This window comes from Zingiber officinale, chromosome 7B (assembly GCF_018446385.1).
Source record: "Zingiber officinale cultivar Zhangliang chromosome 7B, Zo_v1.1, whole genome shotgun sequence".
Classification (NCBI taxonomy): Eukaryota; Viridiplantae; Streptophyta; class Magnoliopsida; order Zingiberales; family Zingiberaceae; genus Zingiber; species Zingiber officinale.
The window spans coordinates 63,067,271-63,082,878 of record NC_055999.1 but is presented as its reverse complement, the minus strand read 5'-3'; the positions used below and the strand labels follow the sequence as shown (position 1 = coordinate 63,082,878).

Genomic DNA, 15,608 nt, shown 5'->3' with positions numbered 1-15,608 from the left:
GCTGCCACAGCGACAGAGATGAAGTCAGAGGCACCTCTTGCTGCTGTTTCGTTGGAGACGACGATGGCAACGGAAGCGACTGGCGCTGCTCCTCCTCCTCGGGCCGCAAAAGCGAGGACCTCGCTTCCTCCGCCGGTGTCATCTCCTCGTCGTCGCGAATGACCGAAACCCTTGATAAGGCCAGGAGCGCAAGGATACACTCCTTCTCGTCTTCGGTGAGCCCAGAATCCGACGGAGGCGAGGAGCGGCGACGCTCCGTTCGCCTTCGCTTAGGCACCCTCAAGTCCAGCGATGGAAAATGGTACTCGGCGGTCGCCATTAATACTCTGCTTTTGCTACTACTTTTCCTCGAAGCCTCTCTAATTCTTTCTGTGGAACAGGAGCGAGTGTGGATTAAGGACACTTTAGCTTGTATTATTTATAGCTAAAAGTAGAGAATTACTAGGAAAGCGAAACAGATACAATTTGCAACTGCCGGCGAATTAGTCGACTGAGTCTTGTTGTTAAAGAGCCAAATTTTTAACGAACCAGTCAGATCAAACCGATTAATTTATTGTTATTTTCCTTAAACAGTGCTCAATTTACTAAATTGGTTTTTTCCTTGTCAATTAACTCCAAATTTAATTTATTAAATATGCATAAAATGTTTGTTAAAGTCTACCGTGTTGAATTTCAGTAACAATAAATTATTCATGGTAGTGTATATTATTTTTAGAGATGTAGATCGGGTTTTGAACGACTCGTGATTGGGCCGGGCTCAGTCTAATTTGACTCGACCGATTCGAAAAATAACGGCTGGTTCTGCTAAAAGCGTCGACGTGGCACTTCCCGTCGCCGTCAGACGATTCCGCGGAACCATGACACGTGATGCGCATGTGAGGGGGAGTGGTAGTTTCAGTAATTTACTGTGGACGACGAGCCGTCTTATTTAACGATGTTGCACTTGGGAGCTAAGAAAAGGACTCGCGCTCCTTGACGCCGTGCCGTTGTCGTCTTGGAGAAAGGAGAGGAGGCGGAGGAGGGTCCGGTGGCGGAGCAAGCGATCGGAACACGATGAAGAACATATTCAAGATCAAGCGGCACCCTCACCGATCCAACGAGATTCCCTCCCCCTCTTCGGTGGCTCAGTCGCCGGCGCCGTCGCCCACAGCTGCGGCCTCCCCTTCGTGCGCGGCAGACCACAGGGCCGCTTCGTCCGGTGCGTCTCCGACGACACCATCCCCCGTCGAGCCTCCGCGGGCAACTGCTCCCCCTGGGGAGGACCGTCAGGACTACTTCTCGTCGGAGGAGGAGTTTCAGGTGCAGCTGGCGCTCGCGATCAGCGCTTCGAATTCGGAGTTCGGGGGCGATTTGGACGGCGATCAGATCCGAGCGGCGAAGCTGCTGAGCTTGGGGAGGGACCGGATCAACCAGGATCGGGAGGAGGGGACGTCCGAGTCGCTGTCACGGAGCTATTGGGTGAGTTCTCCTCTTGATCCTGATTGAAGAAATTGAAGCGGATTTTTGTTACTCCTTTGATATTGCAGGATTTTTGGTTTTTTTTGCCAGTCAAATTTCTTGCAATCACTGAGAATTAAGAGTGAAGTAAGACCTTGTTTTTGGGTGAAAATACGGTTCATTCTAGGTTGACTAAAGTTCTAACTCCCACTTGTTGCTCATATTTGTTTATATTAGGAGGTACTTAGGTAGTCGGAATTGGGTTTTCAGCTATTTCAAGGGAGTGGACACTCTTGTTTATTGAATTACTTCAAATTTCTCTCTATTAGTCTGCCTTTTAGGGTATTGATGGGTTCTGTATGCAGGATTACAATGTCCTCGACTATGATGATAAAGTTGTGGATGGGTTCTATGACATATATGGCCTCTCTGGCAATTCTGCAAGTCAGAGAAGGATGCCATCGTTAACTGAACTCCAAACAAGAATTGGGGATCTAGGTTTTGAAGTCATCGTTGTCAACCGTGCAATTGACCCTGCATTAGTAGAGTTGGAGCAAGTGGCACAGTGCATTTTGTTAGGATGCCCTACTACTGAAACTGGAGTGCTGGTTCAGAGAGTATCTGAATTGGTCATGGATCATATGGGTGGTCCTGTTAGAGATGCAAATGACACACTAACAAAGTGGATGGAAAAAAGTACGGAGCTACGAACCACACTTCAGACGAGTTTGCTACCAATTGGCTGCATAAGAGTAGGGTTATCCCGGCATCGTGCTCTACTATTCAAGGTTTGTTCACCTGTTTTTCATGTATAGTATGCTATTGCAACTTCAATATACCGTTTGCGAAATTTATTGCTATTCCATTGGACTTGGTATATATTTTCAATGGTAGTTATAACCCTATTTATTTATTTATTTATCTATTTTGTTGTTGCTACATGATAATCCAGGTTCTTGCGGATAATATTGGCATTCCTTGCAAGCTCGTAAAAGGGAGTCATTACACAGGCATGGATGATGATGCCATTAACATAATAAAGTTGGATGAAAGGTTTGCACTTCCATATTCTTCCTCTTGTTGTTGCATTGATTTTTTGTGTACTAACATTACCTTTGTGACAATGTGGAACCATTTTCTATCAGATTTTATTCCTTGATTGAATTTCATATGTCAAATAGCTGTAGTGGCCTATATAATCTGACAATACCTGAAATTGTTGTATTGGTGGTGATTTTTTCTACAAGATAAAATGGTCATAATGAACTTGAAACACTTACATATAAGTATATAACCTTTGGCAACATGATTTTCTTAAGAAACTAAACATGCAGAAAAACAACTATGTATAAATTCACTGACAACCAACAACTAATTTTATCTAGAAAAAGGTATGTTTTATCAGAATGTATAGAAGTTATCTCATTTGCTAGAGCTTCACTCGTAGGAACAAGAAATAATAGGAAGTGGGAATACAAAGGCAGAGTACCAGCAAAAAAATCAGTATAACAAAGCAAAATTAGTAATGAGATATGTAGACGATTGTTGAGTGGCTTTGCAAAGAGCAGGAAGGTGGATATCTGTAGGTTCTAGGAACATGATTTGATACCTGAGAAGTAGATGATTGATTTCAAAAGTTATTGCCAAAACTATTAATAAAGGTTATTCTAGGTTGTCTAAAGTCTACTGGTAGAAGAAGCGTATCATTAGTGGGTGCTGGATTATCTAAGAAAGATATGCTATCTACAGACAGGCTCATTGTGAGAGTGTCTCTTGAATTGGACTAGGAGAGTTTGGTTCACTGAAATGGACTGGAAAATGTTAGCAAAATGGAAAGTGGGCAGATGCTGTAGCGAATAAGCCAATAACCTTTTGAGAAAGGGTAACCATGAAAATATACTAAGAGATTGACCTACTTACCACTTCTTTGTGATATTTGATGAACAAAATATGCACACCAAAAAATATGCAGTGGTAGAGAGTAGTGAAAGCAATTTGATCATTCAAAATGGAAGAAGGCTTGCAGTTTTTAGTTAGGATTACATCATCTCAATATTGTAATGGCACATCAATATGGTATGTGCTATCTAAAGTAAATGTTGTTTTTAAACATTGAATAAGACCAAGTTGTCTTATGTTTTAGGATCAAGATTACTTATATACTTGCACCATGAGTAGACACATAGGCAGTAAAAAAAAAAATGTTCACATGCAATGCCTCTTTGGAGAATTTAACATATGCTAATTATTTAAATGTTCAAAGGCCAATTTGTAGTAGGTTATCGCATCACGATCGCTGATATATTCATACCAGGAGTAGACATACAAGCATGAAAACAAAAGGAAATATATTTGTCTCTTTGGAAAATTCTAACAAAAGCATTTAACAGAGGTATAAATTCAAAGCACAGGAGGAAAAGATGGAAAATCAAAGATCTATCGTACCAATAGAACCATATATAATCTTAAATATTATTGTTTTGGTCAGAAACAACGCACTGCAGTGGGTATTTATTATTATTGTTGAATTTTTGTAATTGAAGGTTAGAAAGCCTTTAGACTCCAATTTTAAAGTGACATGATTATAATCCCAAATTCCTTATTCACCTAAATTTTAATGAGAAATTGCTGTATTGACTTGATTGTTGGCTCTGCCACGATAGGAAAATGCAGCTGCTTCTTGTTGGCTACATAGACATGGCTGTCAATATGGCTTATAATCCAATAAAATTCACATTACAGTTTTTATTTTAATGCTGATCTATATGGTTCTGTATTAGGGAATTTTTGGTTGATCTTATGGCTGCTCCAGGCACTCTAATCCCAGCTGATGTACTCAGTCTAAAAGAAACTTCTTCCAAACCAATCATAAGCAAGAGAATGAGCTCTTGGGCAAGCAGACCAGAGGATGATTTTTTCAACAATGAACAGTTGCACCTTGATGTTAAAACTGGCAATCCAGTTTCATCCTTGGATCATAATCAAACTGTTGATAAGAGAACAATATACGAAAGTCCAATTGCAATATCTTCAGTTCTAAGTGATCGTAATGGTGAATCCTCTACAAGTAGTGGACGTAATTCTAGGGGAAATATGACGTTATCTATACAAAATGGATCGGATCAATCTACATCTACCAGTGTAACAACTTCAAAGCAGAAGGGAATTGTTGTTGCTGTTTCCGTGGATGGAAATAATTTAGGTAAAGGAAAGCTCAACTCTAATTTTACTCCACAAGATGCTGCTGATGTAACAAACCTTTTTGCTGATCTGAACCCATTCCGAGAAACTGTTGCTGCAAAAGCAGCTCCACTTCCCAAAGCTTCTGATGGTGCAAATATGGGATACCAGAGGCACAGGGAAAACATTGCTATAGGACCTGGAAGATCCCAAGTTCCATTGGTTTGGAAAGGCCGATCTGCTTGTAATGAGATTCCTAATACAAAACAGAACAATTTGGTGGAGTCAAATCCACAAAGGAACTTCACACCAAACGCTTCGTCTTCTAAAATGCCCAGCTCTGCTGCAAAAGCATTTTCTGGAGTTTCAACTAATGTTGCTGGTTCTTCTGCCATTTCAAACTCTGTAGCTATTTCTGAGAACCAAACTCGTCGACCTGCTATGAATATGGGTTATCATTCGTCAGAATATGGCCAGACCAATAATGTCTCAGAAAATAATATGCACCATAAATTGGACAGGAGCCGTGATGTTCAAGCAGATAAAGCACACATCTCAATTTCATCATCAGAAGCAAAGTATGAATTTAATGACCATGGTGGCAAAATGGTTTTGGATAGCAGCCAGTTAAAGGTGCTACAGAAACAAGGGGAAAATGCTGACATCAAACATGATAAGCAAAATCATGATAGACTCACAGAAATAAGTGTGAACACTGTTCATCAAGAATCTTCAAGTTCCTTCCAAGTAACTCCTAGTATTTATGAAGAATCTTCAAATTGTTCACAAGTCAGGCCAAGTAAGGTTGACCCTGTGCTAGATGATGTGGCTAATTGGGAAATCCGCTGGGAGGAACTAATAATTGGAGAGAGGATTGGACTAGGTACTAGCAGAAATTATGTTTAAATTTGTGCTTATTCACAATTTTATAAAATGCATTTTTTTTGGCATCATAGCCACCTTATGGAAGTTACCTTGTGTGGCATTTAATAGATTCTCTATTAATATATTGCTAATTGATTGGAGTTCCTTCCATCCTGACTTAGTTATCAGACTCCAAGATCTTATATCTTATGTTTCTATGTATCTTTTCCTTCTTACCTCTGATTTCATATTATTTATTTTGGCTGTGTGAGATGTTGCTTCTCTTCTTAACTCAAATTCCTATTCATGTTTTATATTGAGTGCATTGATAAATCTCTTGATTTTACCTATTGCTAGGTTCTTATGGAGAAGTGTATCGTGCTGATTGGAATGGAGAGGTTAGTTGTCTTTTGTGGCATCACATTAAGAATCATGTGGCATATTATGCATATGTTTCCTTATATATTTCCATTTACCATATATTTTTATTGAATTTCAAGAGATGAGGATGTTAAGGTGGATGTGTGGACATACGAGAAGGGATAGAATAAGAAATGAGAGCATTAGAGAGAAAGTCGGAGCTGCATCTATTGAGAGAAAACTCCAAGAGACACTTTTAGATGGTACGGGCATGTAAACAGCCAATAAATACTTCAGTTAGGCGATGTGAAACTATGACAAACACATATATCAAACGAGGAAGAGGAAGACTAAAAAAAGACTTGATTAGCAACAATAAAATAAGATAAAATTTATTCAAGTATAGAAGGAGATAGAGCTTAATGACGTAAAAAGATCCATATAGCCGACCCCACCTAGTGGAATAAGGCTTGGTTGTTGTTGTTGTATAGATGATGATATAGTAGGATATAGAGCTCAATGATGTAAAAGGATCCATATAGCTGACCCCACCTAGTGGGATAAGGCTTAGTTGTTGTTGTTGTTGGTGGTGGTGTTGTTGTTGTTGTTGTTGTTGTTTGTTGTTCAAGATTTATTTGGTTGGTTATGCAGCCATTTTAATGTTTGTTTCTGGTTTATATGATTGATGATGGTGTATACTCAACAATTTTGGTCTGCTGCTGGTGTGACCTGGCATCTTTCCTACAAGGTTTAGCTGTAGATGCAGTACTGCTTTATAAGAATGTTGCACTGGCAATAAGGAAGTTTAAAAAGCAGAACAACTTAGGTTCATGGTCAATCCAAATTAGATTACACACACACACAAAAAGAAAGAAAGAAAGAGAGAAAGTAGTTGTTTATCTCAAAGACTACAAATAGGTTTAAGCTATGATCAGTTTGTCTTCTGTATCATGAAATGACTTATAACCTGGCCTTATTCTAGCAATGCAGTTACTTAAACTCCAATATAACAACAACAATAACCAAGCTTTATCCCAGTGGGGTTGGGTTTTGCTTAAACTTTAATAATATCATGATGTGGACGCCGATGTGGACACCTTTGTTGAGCATCGCTATAGTTGGAAGCAAATTAATTACTACCTAATTAGCTATTAGAAATAAATTAGCTATTGCCTAATTAGTAGAAAATAAATAATGGTCTAATTTAACTATTGTTATAGTAGAAAACAAATAATGGCCTAATTAGCTTTTCTATTTTTGATTCCTTATTTTCCTTTATGGTTGGTCTTTCCTTATCTTGCCATGTTTGACTCCTTATATAAGGAGTGTCATTATTAATAAAGGAGAAAGAAAAATTGAGCAATTAGGACTCTGTCTAGGACGAGTCTTCCCCCTTGAGTGATTTGGACTCTGTCTAGGACGAGTCTTTTTCCTCCTCCCCCCACCCCACGTGTTGCATGACCAAGTACGGATCCGGTTCTCGACCTGTAACTCGATCCTACATTCGGGACCATATCAACTTGGTATCAGAGCCGGTCATGGGTGACACGAATCCTATTACATCCAAACTCGAGGCCTTCATGGAAAGATTGATGTCACAACAACAAGTTTTCATGGAGCATATCACTTCCCGTCAGCAAGGACTAGAGGAGCAGATTGCCGAGATTTCCCGTACTGTTCAAGATGCTAGACGACGACCTTTGCACACTGCAGATAGCCCTACCAGCGTAGAGTATGGCCCTTCTAGAGGCTCAGAGGTCAGACCTGAACTGTTAACCAGCGGCACCATGGCTCCGCGATACTCAAAGATGGAGTTCCCCACCTATTCTGGAGAAGGGGATCTGCTAAACTGGTTAAAAGGTGCGAAAAATTCTTTACCAACCAAAGGACCACAGAGGCTGACAAAGTTGGCCTTACTACCTTCCACTTGGTAGGGGAAACCCAATTTTGGTTTGATCAGGTAGAGCAAGAAGAGCCAGAGATGACTTGGAAACAGTTCAGAGACCATTGTCATATCCGCTTTGGCCCGCCCCTAAGCAACAACCCTTTGGGAGAGCTAGCAAATTTGAAGCAGACATGCTCTGTAGAAGACTACCAGCGCCAATTTCAATCTCACCTCGCTCGGACCTCGGACCTCCGACCACAACAAGTTGACTTATTCACTGTAGGGCTAGTCGAAGATCTCCGTATCGACATCGAACTGTAGAAGCCTGAAAGCCTAGGCATTGCAATGAATATGGCCATGACACTAGAACGGAAGCAATGCTTCCATCAAGGTGGGGGGCTGCTGCGCACGAATTGGGCGGGACCACAACCAAGCTCAACACCAACAGTGGAGGCCCTCCTTTGGCGAAGACCAGGACCCCGAACATCTGCAAGGAGACTCCACCTGTTTCATTTTTCAAGCGTCTGACTCGCGCCGAGATGGCAGAACGGAGAGCCAAGGGCCTTTGTTTTAACTATGATGAATCCTACTCCACGGGTCACAAGTGTAAACGTCTGTTTTGGATTGAAGTGCCTGATGATGACAGGGAAGGTGAGGAAGAGAGGGAAGTGAATTCAGAAATTTCCCTTCATGCTATTAGTGGCGTTATACCCCGCTTTCGAGCTTGAGGACAAGCTCAGTATCGAGGAAGGGAGTGATGATGTGGACGCCGAGGTGGACGCCTTTGTTGAACATCGCTATAGTTGGAAGCAAATTAATTACTACCTAATTAGCTATTAGAAATAAATTAGCTATTGCCTAATTAGTAAAAAATAAATAATGGCCTAATTTAACTAATGCTATAGTAGAAAACAAATAATGATCTAATTAGCTTTTCTATTTTTGATTCCTTGTTTTCCTTTATGGTTGGTTTCTCCTAATCTTGTCATGTTTGACTCCTTATATAAGGAGTGTCATTATTAATAAAGGAGAAAGAAAAATTGAGCAATTAGGACTCTGTCTAGGACGAGTCTTCCCCCTTGAGTGATTTGGACTCTGTCTAGGACGAGTTTTTTTCCTCCTCCCTTCCCCCCCTACGTGTTGCATTACCAAGTACGGATCCGGATCTCGACCAATGATTCGATCCTACACTTGGAACCATATCATATCATCACTATATTACATTTATGAAAAAAATTTGAAGTATATTAAAAATGCATGTATGAATAATAATTATAATCAAATGTATAGATTAGCAGCATATTAATGTTTTGTTCTTGTTTGATTCTTTATCTTTATCTATTTTAAGATGTCAACAAAACTATGCAATTGTTTGATTATTTTTTCATTGATTTTGATGAGAGAATAAACAAGAGTAATTTGCTTTAAAAATTTCAAAACATGTTTTATCCATTTCCTGTGGTGGAAATATTCCTTTGATACTTTCAAAAGAAGTGACCTCAAATTTCATAGTAGGAGTATTCCATTAATTTCTTATTTTTTTAATTTATTTCTTATCTTTTTAAATAAAGTCAGATTGCAAAACTTCATTATTTTTGGATTTCTTGCTGAAATTTTAACAATTAATTTCGGTGAGTTTTTTCATATAAGCTTCAAAAAGACTGCACCATCTAGTGGGCTATTGTGAAAGAGTTAATCGAGGTTTTTGATAGGAAATTGTAATGCAAACAAGAAAACATATTGGTATCAAAATCATATCTTTATCCTTTTGTTGTGCTGCATCAAATTGACTGTCATAGAAAATATTGATATGCTTTGTCTCTGATAGTATTGTTTTAAGTTGCAAACTCCAACTGCACCAGTTTTTTGGGCAATTTGAGGGGCCTAGTGTGAATTATTAGCTTTAATTTTCTTGTGTTTGTACTTTGATCCAGGAAGTAGCTGTGAAAAAGTTCCTAGATCAGGACTTTTATGGGGATGCTTTAGATGAATTCCGCAGTGAGGTATATAGAGGTTATTTACATATGTGATTGTTTTCACTATCTATAGTTTTTTTTACCCTAAATTTGATACCAATACTTGTACTGATTGGTTTTATATTTGTCTAGGTTCGTATAATGCGCAGGTTGCGCCATCCAAATGTTGTTCTCTTTATGGGTGCTGTAACTCGGCCTCCTAATCTATCTATTGTTTCTGAGTTTCTTCCAAGGTTTGATATACTGGTCCTTTCTTTTTAATGTTTGGCAGGAAGTTGTCCTTATTACATATGTCTAAAATAATTCAACAATTAAAATAGTTTTACTACTTATAGCCTATTAAGATTGTCTGCTCTTTTTCATTCTTGACTGGAAAGCACATTGAAGTTTTCTATTGATTAATATGGTACAAGCTGGTTATTATTAAACAAGGTGTAAAGAGTTGGATAGCATACTGATGGATGATGGATCTAAATTATCCAACTGGGCCCACTGATTCAATGTGTTCATATTCAACTTGATTTATTTATCATGCTCGCGTATTTTATGTTTTAAACCAATATTTATCTTCCTTTGTTCATACAATAACTAGAGTGGTGGAATTGAAATTTCAGAGGAAGCTTGTACAGGATTCTTCATCGCCCTAATTGTCAAATTGATGAGAATCTCAGGATAAAGATGGCTCTTGATGTGGTACGATTACTGAATGTTTGTATCTCAATCTTATTGTTTGCATCTTCTTGGAAGCTTTTCTGATAGTTTTTGTCTCAGGCTAAGGGAATGAATTGCTTGCACACGAGTATACCTACCATCGTCCACCGTGATCTTAAATCACCCAATCTATTGGTGGACAAGAATTGGACTGTTAAGGTATATAGCAATCTTCAAAACACTAAATTGTTGGTTGTCGTCAGCTAATCTAGTTGTGGCTTACTTAAGTTAACTAGCTAGAGTGCTCTGCCCAACAAAGCTAAAATAGTATTCCCGTCACAAGTTATTATCAACTTTAGTTGACACAAAGTGCTATGGTAGTATTATTCTTATTTTCTACTATTTGTATCCATTCAGTACACACTAGCTTTTATCACTCAGACTACTTTATACTTAATTATGTTTCACTTATCCACTAAGCATGATACCAAATTCAAAATGAGATGGCTGATTGAGTTCCATTAAACAATATACAGTTTTAAGTACCGCGGCTAATGAATAATTTTTCATTTGTATTGCAATGTTTGTGAGAGTTAAGCCCATATAGTGATAATTCATCCAATTTGAATTTTCAGGTGTGTGATTTTGGCCTGTCACGCTTGAAGCATAGCACATTTCTATCTTCAAAATCTACTGCTGGAACGGTATGTGGTTATTATTTTTGATGCTTTAATCATGACTTGTAAAGTTTTGAATTCATGGGAAGCACTTTTGTTATTAGAATAAGAATTTAATATAATAAATTTGTGTAAAAGGGTACAGTTTGTCTGCATTCCACATGCTGTCAATTAAATTCTGTAGAAACTTGTTATTAATCTTTTTTGTTTCAGATTCCTTTTTAATTTTTGTTTCTTCAATTTGATAGCCGGAGTGGATGGCACCCGAGGTGCTGCGCAATGAAAAATCCAATGAAAAGTGAGCCTTTTCTAATCCCATCATTACTTGATCATTTTTTAAATATAATTTGCAGCTTCAATCAATTCTATTACAACGTGCATTGCAGTAATCATTCTGAACGCTATAGCTTTCTCCTAAGTTACACACTTGTACCACTAATTAGTTGTCATTTTTCTTTTAACTCTAAGCCTAGCTCAAACCGACATTAATTCTACCTGAACTTGAGTCTTAAAACTTAGTTATATGATCTAGATTCTTAATTTTGAAAAGTGAGTTTATGGGGATTTAGACATTTGGATGGCAATGGAGTAGGAATGGAGTGAATCCTGGACAATAAAAAAGGTCAAGCAATTCTACATGTCATCAGTTCAATATTCACACCTAAGATTTTAGTAGGGGCAGGCCTTTGAATCTTTCCATGCCACGAAGAGGATGAGAGGGACATGAATTTATGATGAGAATGCTAATACATTTTTTTTTTATTGCTTTCCTAGTACTCATTTGCCACTTAGATTCTTTTATCATGTATCATACTTAAATGTATACCTTTCTGGTAGTAAGGAGATAATCTATGGTTCTTGCTTTTATTTTTGCAAATTTGCATTTCTACAGATGTGATGTATATAGCTTTGGAGTGATCTTGTGGGAACTTGCGACCCTGAGGATGCCGTGGAGTGGCATGAACCCAATGCAAGTGGTTGGGGCTGTTGGATTCCAGAATCGGCGGCTTGACATCCCAAAAGAAGTCGATCCTCTGGTTGCAAGGATTATATGGGAATGCTGGCAAACGTAAGCATCAACACTTAAGTTGAACATGAGCAGTGATTCCTAAAATTCAGCTAGCATAGTCCACATTACGAGTAAACAGGATGCCAATTACTGTCCCATGTACCTTATCCATTTCGATATCTGAATCCCTGCTATATCGTAGTCTAGAAACAGTTTGCTAAATTTTTGTCTGAATGACTTGTTGGACCAGGGATCCAAGCTTGCGCCCCTCATTTGCACAACTGACAACTGCGCTCAATTCCTTACAGCGGCTGGTCATTCCCTCACAACAGGAGCCAGAAACCCCCCTAGTGCCCCAAGAAATCTCAGTGAAGTCAACCCCCTAAGTATTTGCAGTGTACATAAGCATATACACCTCCTTGGCTTCTGCCATTTAGGCTGTTTTTTTTCTCTTTTCATGGCAATGATTGTTTGTAAAGTGTTTGATCATGTCGATAGCATCACTAAGTCAATAACTTTAAAAGGGAGTTGATATGTATCTATGTATTTGTTTTCTCGCTCTCTTTTTGTTTTGTTTGCTGGCCGAACCGGCTAGCTTTAATTGGATACACTGTAGGAGAGGTAAGAACATTTGTTACTAAACTGCATCGCAGCATCTTCATTCTGTCAGTTTGTGTTGTAGAAGCATTGTACTAGAAATGTATATGCTGTTCTAGGATGACTTTGTAACTTGACTACTACTTTATTCTTTAATGTCGCTTGATCTGGTGTATCGGTTCAACTTTCAGGCTGTGTTTACTTGAGAATAAGTGAAGGCCAGAGGAAAAGTTGGTTCAAAGCATATTCTGAATCGATCCCCTTTGTCAGTAGATGCTGCTTCCTCTTCATTCTTAGCTTTGTCATTGTCAAGCTTGCCATCAGCATCGCCGAGTTTGCTACGATCTCAGCCTCATGCATCAAGAACACGACTGCGATGAAGGTGATTCGAGCCCGGGCTAACAGCAGAAGAGGTAGAGATTGTGAGTAACACTCGACTTATTGTCTCACTCTTCATCCTTAGCTTGTCTATCGTTGAGGTAGAGTTGTTCTTTCCTTTCCCTCTTCTTCAGAGAACAGTGCTTTCATTCGAAGTAAACAAGCATGTAGGAATAGTCAAAGGCTCTTTTTCCTTTCCTCTTTTGGAACTTGGAAGAATCAAATCTACTAAAAATAACTAAACTAATTTTGTTGTCAAATTGCATCTGTTCCCAGTATTTTAGAATGTTTATCGAGCCTTGACCTGGTTCATAATAGTTCGAATCCTCTTGTCCTTTATTTCATCTAGTGAATTTATTCAAAAAAAGTTGTCATCTAAATTGTTTTCATGGATAATTATAAATTTTTTTATATTTTTTTATTTTATCAATGTATTTAATTAGATTTTTTTTGGTTCGGTGATCATAGCATGAATTCAGTATATGAAAGATATATGAAAAAATTAGGGGACTGAGAGGGATAAGGAATGATCCGAACTGGGTTCATTAGGCTAATCATTTAGGTTCGAAGAAGAAACGCACAAATTTCTCCATTACTTCTCATGTCAAAAAGTCAAAACCTGGTTGACCACTAGAGGTCCTGAAAAGTCAAAAGCTCCTTCAGAGCTAAGCAGAGTCTATTCCTCAAAACCCACCGCTGGCGATGATCCCTCCTCCGACTTCCCCTCCGACCTCTTGGCCGGAAGTTCCACCGACCTCCGCCGCAGCATCTGCCTCATCCCGTCGACCACGCGCACCGCCGGCGGGCTCGAGCGCAAGCTCCTGCAGAAGGACACGTGCGCCGCCACGGCCTCCTCCATTCCGCCGCCGCCACCGCCCTTCTTCTTCTTCTTCGCCGCCTCATCCCTCGCCGCCTCCGCGCACAGCCCGCACAGCCACTTCCCCGCGAACTCCGCCTTCACCCCGCCGACGTACTCGGCGGTGCAGTCCTCCGCCAGCCCGCAGCACTCGCACTCGGCGCCCTCCACTACGATGATCAAGTGATCCGCCCGATTCAACTCCATTCTCGCATAACAAACAACGCGAAGACAGGGAGGAAGAGGAGGAAGACTACAATAAAAGAAGACGACGACGACGACTATAAAAGAATAGAAGATGAAGACAGATATTATATACTACAGGGCAATCAAAGAAGCGCCCCTGTTTTTTTCTTTCAGAATCATCACGCTGTTTTTTTCTTTCAGAATCATCACGTAACGTCCTTAAGTATTAAAACATATTCACATTCTACATAATCGAGCCGAATCGATCTGAACTCTTATATATTTGAGTTTAGTTTGTTTATAATCGAATCAAACTCGAACTTTATTTAATGAATATATTCATGGCTCACGAGCTTATTCGAACTTTTATCGAGTCTAAACGACCTTAATAAATATAAATTATAAATTTAAATATTCATAAAAATTAAATTATATATTTTAAAAAAATTATAATATTTTGGTTAAAATTTATAATTTTATTCTAATAAATAAATTTAATATATTTATCTATGTTTTTCATAAGTAGAGTATAAAATCTATAAATTCAATATCAAAATTATTATTTTTTTATTTAAAAGTTGATTTATGAGTTTAACGAACATGTTCACGAGCTAACGAGTCAAATATTATGAAGCTTGAACTTGGTTTGTTTATCTTAACGAGCCTCATTAAACGAGCTCAAACGAGCTTTTATCGAATCGAGATTCGAATAGCTCACGAATGACTTGACTCATTTACACCCCTAATTTTATCATAATATGAATTTCACTTATTCATTTAATTATCATTCAATTGGTTAATAATGAGATTTAATAATGTGTGTGTTAGAGAGATTTAAAAAAGGAGGAATTGAGATAGATGTAGATGACAATGATGGGGGAGTTTTATAAGTGCAATCAAGCTGCCTTAAATTACTCCATGTTCCATGGGGAAGTGAGAAGATTGTAGGTTTTAGTGGGGGCAAACGCATGCAACTGATTTCTTGGTATTTTTCTCGCATCTATATTATATGTTTCATTCAACTTCATTTGTATAATCTAAAACACCAACTTTCTTTTCCTTACTATTCAACTAGTTTTCTAAATTAAAAACAATTTTAATTAATATTTAAGCACTTTTAATTAATTTTAAATAGCTAAAGTGGCTTATAATAACTTTGGAATTAGGATATTTTAAAATAATTTTTTCTAAAAAAATAAAGCTATTTTTAACCCTCCCTATTTTCAAACAGAGTCTTGATTTATAGAAGGGAAAAATACTTTTAACCCTCCCTATTTTCAAGTAGTATTTTACCTCTTTGTATTTTAAAAATAATATTTAATCTCCTTTCATCAAAGTCAAATGTAAAAAAAAAATTGTAAAAGATAATTATGTACTTGTCTTTTATATTTTTTTTTTATAATCTTAAAAGAAAAAAATTTATCAAATTTATTAATAATTTAAGTCCACTTTCATCTTCTTTATTGATATCTGAACTAATTCAAGATAATTTAAGACTCTAATTAATATTTTCAATATGTACATGACAGTCATGCTTTATTAATTAAATTTA

General features: G+C 38.1%; 2 protein-coding genes across 3 annotated transcripts; one reads left to right on the top strand and one right to left on the bottom strand.

Annotated features, from left to right (window-relative positions):
* The first annotated feature begins 965 nt into the window (after positions 1–965).
* On the top strand, positions 966–12,826 carry LOC122005883 (serine/threonine-protein kinase EDR1-like). Of its 2 annotated transcripts, XM_042561120.1 has the most exons (13): positions 966–1,458; positions 1,803–2,225; positions 2,390–2,490; positions 4,218–5,500; positions 5,839–5,879; positions 9,661–9,729; positions 9,835–9,935; positions 10,317–10,395; positions 10,474–10,572; positions 10,989–11,057; positions 11,279–11,328; positions 11,923–12,099; positions 12,290–12,826. In XM_042561120.1, the coding sequence occupies exons 1-13, from the start codon at positions 1,054–1,056 to the stop codon at positions 12,423–12,425; spliced, it is 3,033 nt and encodes a 1,010-aa protein (XP_042417054.1). In that variant the 5' UTR covers positions 966–1,053; the 3' UTR covers positions 12,426–12,826. The 2 variants fall into 2 exon arrangements, with proteins under 2 accessions (XP_042417054.1, XP_042417055.1); XM_042561121.1 differs by lacking the exons at positions 10,989–11,057; positions 11,279–11,328; positions 11,923–12,099; positions 12,290–12,826 and having other exon boundaries at positions 10,295–10,395.
* Positions 12,827–13,648: 822 nt separating this feature from the next.
* On the bottom strand, positions 13,649–14,232 carry LOC122005885. Its single transcript, XM_042561122.1, has one exon. The coding sequence runs from the start codon at positions 14,075–14,077 to the stop codon at positions 13,691–13,693; it is 387 nt and encodes a 128-aa protein (XP_042417056.1). The 5' UTR covers positions 14,078–14,232; the 3' UTR covers positions 13,649–13,690.
* Positions 14,233–15,608: the final 1,376 nt, after the last annotated feature.

Bases quoted from the DNA above. Each gene is read 5' to 3' on its own strand.
- LOC122005883 (XM_042561120.1), top strand. From the start codon at position 1,054: ATGAAGAACATATTCAAGATCAAGCGGCACCCTCACCGATCCAACGAG. The intron at 5,501-5,838 runs GTACTAGCAGAA...ACCTATTGCTAG, and splicing joins TGGAGAGAGGATTGGACTAG to GTTCTTATGGAGAAGTGTAT. The intron at 9,730-9,834 runs GTATATAGAGGT...ATATTTGTCTAG, and splicing joins TAGATGAATTCCGCAGTGAG to GTTCGTATAATGCGCAGGTT.
- LOC122005885 (XM_042561122.1), bottom strand. From the start codon at position 14,077: ATGGAGTTGAATCGGGCGGATCACTTGATCATCGTAGTGGAGGGCGCC.